Source organism: Monopterus albus, unplaced genomic scaffold, assembly GCF_001952655.1.
Source record: "Monopterus albus unplaced genomic scaffold, M_albus_1.0 scaffold24.1, whole genome shotgun sequence".
NCBI lineage: Eukaryota > Metazoa > Chordata > Actinopteri > Synbranchiformes > Synbranchidae > Monopterus > Monopterus albus.
In genome coordinates, this window is record NW_018127904.1 from 2,500,798 (window position 1) to 2,506,291 (window position 5,494).

The window sequence follows — 5,494 nt, forward strand, 5'->3', positions numbered from 1 at the left end:
ATATACTGTATATATATATATATATATAAGGTGTTCCTGTACCTTTGTAATATCTCTGTCAATATCTCTGACTTACCCTGTGATGATAATCTCTGGGTAGGTGTGGGAACCTATCGTCCAAGTTCCTCCACTGATTGGCCACTCCTGACACATTTACAGACAGGATGTTGGTTATTTTTGAAAACCCAATCACAGCATCTTTAGTTTTTTTTCTCCCATGGGATCCTGTTGGCAAGATTTACTTTATTCCTGAACTCATAGTAATTACTGTATATTGGACTGCCCCTGGACTGTGACCCACCACAGAACATAAAAAGACTACCTCTGCTGCTGTTGGTTATTTGCACTACTGTCCATGTGCATCTCAATCTTACAATTTTCTGACAATCTTCTTGTTATTATTTGCTCTACTGTCACTGATTGTACATGGTTTGAGTCATAGCCTATTAGGTTGTAGTGTTTAGTTTAATCCTAATCACTTTGACTCAGTTTTCTTTTTAGTCTATTTTTAATTTATTTTTTATTCTATTTTAGTTTCCTAAATGGTATGGCATTCAATACTAGAGAGAAATGGTATTTTGAATTTGCACATATAGTGGATTAACAATAAAAATATTTGATCTTGATTTCCTGTAGACTTATCCTAACCATAACCATAACCACTACTTGCCTAACCCTAACCTAACTTTAAACCATGTGGCCACCCTAAAATTCAGTGATTGTGGCAGAGTCCCCACAATATGAGTGTTAACAGGGTTCGGTTCCCTTAATGTAAATAATACAAAGGAAACAACAATATGCACCTTTAAGAGGATTATCAATCAGGACAGAACCTGACAAACTACAGAATGTAAACTGAACATTATAGAGTGGTATTACTCCCTTTTACAGTATTTCCCCTTCCCTACCTTTTGGCTGTAGCCAGTCTTCTTGTGTTTAGCTCCTATGGAGTAGAGCACGGGGATTATATCAGGCGGACAGTCTACAAAATAGGCTGTGCAGGTAACTGGAGACTCATGGATGTCCATCGGGTAAGGGTTCTCAAAGACAGGGAAGCTGCAAGATACATGCATATAATCTGCTATAGTATAACTTACTGCCACTGTGACAGAATCCTCATGAAATACTGTAACAACAAGAAGATAATTAAATGTGTGTTTATGAACTGTTGGCGATTGCATGCCATTTATCTGCCTTGATTTTAACACATCTTGGTGTAAAATTCATCAAACAGTTACAGGATCATCCACCCATCCTTTAGCGACACCCCCTTATCCCTAAGGGTTGCAGGGACAGACATTACTAAAAGCTTTAACAATGTAAAAAAATCCCCTCTTTACCCGGTGAGGTACAAAGAGTGCTTCCATGTGTCTGAATTACAGCATTGCTGTAAAATCTGACCAGTAAACTTTATGAATATTAGTGTGAGGCTCTACACTGAGTATCACCTCTCAAATATACATCCTCTAGGTACATGCCACTGGCTAATTTAGAATGATCAATTTAAGCACAATTAGCAGCTGATCAATGAGCTGACAATGTCGACAAAGACAATCAGGGCATGCTAAAACCACATCAAGCCTTATCAGGACATATTTATGTCTAACAGCTCTAATTAGGTAACCTAATTAACTATGTAACCTAATTTAGGCCAAAGTGTTTTGCTGCGATTCAAATGTATTCTCTAACCTTAGGCGTTAAAACTATCAAAACTACAAAGTGACACGTCTACATTTAAAGGACAGAGCATCTCACTGTTTCCTCTCCCTGAACTCTACATTTGAGTGATGCTATAGTTCTTAAACCATTTCATTTTGTCAATGACTATGATTTAGCTTATGGAAGAATGGGACAGTATATGCTTTGTCTTCCCTTGAGGTGAAACCAGGTGATATAAAAGTTGACAGGAGAAGATGAAACTCTCTCAGTCACATGCAGCTGAGTTGCTGCAAGGTGTGTTTATATACAGTACAGTATGTTGAAACACATACTTGCTCTGTGTCAGATCTACCACGATTAAGTCCTTCTCCAAAAGCACCACCACTGCGTAAGGCTCCTGGATTTCTGTAAGATACAACGTCAAACTGAAGATGATAATGCTTAATTCATATTTACATGATTTACAACCACAAATTTAAAATGTGTTTTTAGGATATTTCATTTACCTACAGCTCTATTTATGCCACTCATTCCCATTCTAATGTCAAAAATCACATTTACATTTGACCGCTTTGTAGTGTTAAATCTTGGTCATAAATATATTGTAACATAAATTTACTGAGATTAAAAATCACTTTTACAAAATTTTCCTGGCATGACCAAAAAGAAAAGAAGCCACATTTTGAATAACTCAGGCTGTTTGACAACACTTGTTGTTGTTTTGAAGACATTTCCAGAATCCTCAATCCTGCAGCAGTGTAACACATTCCACATGCTGCGCAACAGCAAATTAAATTCTCTTTTCTGTGCAGTGGCCAGAATATTTTTTATCTACTGGAAGGACAAAGGTGTCTTTGAGGACTTTGACCATGTCTTATAAAAGTGTTCTCATACAACAACGAGAGTTAACGTGTGTGAGTTTTAAGTAAACAGAAGATTTGTGACTTGGATGTAACCAGAAGATTTGATATGATATGAAATGCACAGACTAGGGTGATCCCAAACTTATATACTGTATATATAAGCTTTGAGCACCATAAACAACTCAGGCAGATCTTTCAAAACCAGAACTAATAAAATCAAATCTCTCTGTGTGGCTTTAAAACCACAGAAACCCCTGAAGTGAATGATCTGTGACTCCCATTTTGACTTGTGTTTATTCTGCACTTACCATTGTTGTAAGGAGTCTCGCAGAGTGCCATGAACTCTACAATGGGATAGTCCATCTCAAGCACAGTGATCGCCTTGCCGTGCATGATGGTTAACGTTGGCCGCCGTCCTGCCTTGTCATATGAAAGACCTCCAGAGAAGATAACAAAAGGCTCGCTGTTGTGGAGGGAGAACAGGGATTTAGGATGGCTTTATTTGGTCTGTGTCACTGTTAGTAGTTGAAACTGATGAGCCAAAGAAGGAGCAAAGGAACAAATCACAGCACGGTGAACTGAAGCTACATTAAATACAACTTCATAGACATTTCATTATCCTATCCTAACCAAAAGAAAGCTGGGGAATGGTGTGCCATTTCCATGCACATGCCAGAGGTTAAAAGCTTACTGTATAGTGTATAATTTCACTCACCCCATGAGCACATTTTCAGAGGCTATAATCATAAATAATGTTTTGCTGCAAACATAACAGCTTTTTGTTTCTGTAGGTGGCCTATGCTTATCAGCTAGTGGGGTCCCATAAGCAAATTTAATGTTAATTTTTATAATGAAACAACCTCTGGACTGTGATTGTATTCAATTTATAATTTGGTTCAATCAGGAAAGTTAAGAGTAAATAAAACCATAATGAATGTAAATATTTGTTAAAGAAGCACACACCTGTTCCTCGAGGTCTTATACTCCACTTTGAGTATGGGTTTACACGACTCCTTCCTCCCATCTTTCTGTATCTTTCCTGAATGAGCGCAAAAAAAAAAAAAAAAAAAAAAAAAAAAAATACAATTTTAATATTTAAAAACAATATTAAAGTTTACTGCAAATATCCTGAAGTCTTTGTGTAGCATTAGACTAGAGTTGGTGTTTCTTCTGGGTGATAGCTTGATTTAATTGTACAATTCAGAAGTACAAGGGTAGAAAAAGCAAAGTGTCGGTGTCACATGATCAAAACCAACAAATAAAAAACTATATGTGTATTAGTATATCACTATTCTTGTGTGTCCTCTCAATCTTTTTTCCCCATTTGAAGCTATTCTAACTACCTCTGTTGCAGTTTCATTCGATGGACTAATGCACCACTCCATGCTCACAGCCCTCCCTCCACAGCTGTACGCCAATACTAATGGTGACTAATATGCATCATTATAAAACTGATCATGACATAATTCCAGCACAGCAACTCTACTTCCCATTCCTACTTCACTTTCTCATTACTGTGTACTGCAAGTTCTTCTTAGTGAACAGTAGATCACATCAGCATCGACGCATTAAAGAGAGCTGTTTTTTTCTCACATAAAGAAATGATTTTGCTTTTGATATAAAGAAGAAGTCTCTGAAAGGCATCGGAACTTTTATCTCATGAGCAGTTCTCTGAACAAAAGCCCAACGCTTTCTGAACAATTGAAGTAAAAAGCATGAAAGAAGCAGAGTTTGTAACTGAGACTTCTACTGCTCTTGCTTTGACAAAAGGTATTACAGCAATTTCAAATATCCTGTAGTGCTCATTCTCAATCATCTAACTAAATAAATGAACAAATGAAAACCATGACTTTGATGAGCTTACTAACAGTATATAAAGTGTCCTTGCTGCATTTATCATCTACAGCACATAGGTGCAAGATTTTCAGCTTACTTCTCAGCAGCAGGAAGTGGATGTGTTTGAAACATTTAACTTTTTTTTTTTATAAAAGCAGCCAAATAGTCTCTGTGATTAATGCAAATAAAATAAGTATATACAGTAAATTTACTGCATGTGTCTTTGCCAAGTATGTTTTTGAAAGTCACACAGAAGTGGTCAGGGTGGATGGTGGGTGTACAAAGCAAAAGAATATGATGCTGGTTTGTTTTCTGCCTCCCACATGTAGTTAGGTGAAGTACAATAAAACACTTGGTTGAGATTGGGAAAGGATCATGGTTTTGGTTAAATATTGATGAAGAACAGTTTCAGAGAAGCAAGCTTGTGACCAGAAGGTTGTCGGTTCAATCCCCAGACTGGCAGGATTAAATCTGGGTGGGACAAATGAAACTTAAGTGCCACTTGCCTCTTACCCATTACCACCGGCCAACCTGGGGCCTTTCTGTGTAGAGTTTGATCATTCTCCCGGTGCCTGCACGGGTTCTCTCCGGGTACTCCAGCTTCCTCCCACAGTCCAAAGACATGCAGCTTAGTTTGTTTGGTGACTCTGAATTGCCCGTAGGAGTGAGTGTGTGTGGTTGTTAGTCTCTAAATGTGATAGAATGGTGACCTGTCCAGGGTGCATCCTGCATTTTGCCCATTGTCATTTGGGATTGGCTCCAGCCCCTGTGACCCTCTTCAGGATAAGCAGTATAGATACAGTGAGGAACAGAAGTATTTGAACACCCTGCGATTTTGCAGGTTCTCCCACTTAGAAATCATGGAGGGGTCTGAAATTCACATTGTAGGTGCATTCCCACTCTGAGAGACAGAATAAAAAAAAAAAAAAACAGGAAATCACATTGTATGATTTTTAAAGAATTTATTTGTCTTGCACTGCTGAACATAAGTATTTGAACACCTGAGAAAATCAGTGTTAATATTTGGTACAGAAACCTTTGTTTGCAATTACAGAGGTCAAACGTTTCCTGTAGTTCTTGACCAGGTTTGCACACACTGCAACAGGGATTTTGGCCCACTCCTCCACACAGATCTC

General features: G+C 37.9%; 1 protein-coding gene across 5 annotated transcripts in view; it reads right to left on the bottom strand.

Moving 5' to 3' along the window:
- Positions 1-5,494, bottom strand: part of stxbp5l (syntaxin binding protein 5L) — a 115,968-nt gene that overhangs the window by 33,466 nt on the left and 77,008 nt on the right. For all 5 annotated transcript variants that reach the window (XM_020594670.1, XM_020594668.1, XM_020594667.1 and 2 more), the window contains exons 9-13: positions 3,486-3,561; positions 2,831-2,985; positions 1,992-2,064; positions 909-1,056; positions 77-144 (exon numbers count right to left, since the gene is read on the bottom strand). In XM_020594670.1, the coding sequence (XP_020450326.1) occupies positions 77-144; positions 909-1,056; positions 1,992-2,064; positions 2,831-2,985; positions 3,486-3,561 (520 nt within the window). The remainder of the gene's footprint in view (positions 1-76; positions 145-908; positions 1,057-1,991; positions 2,065-2,830; positions 2,986-3,485; positions 3,562-5,494) is intronic.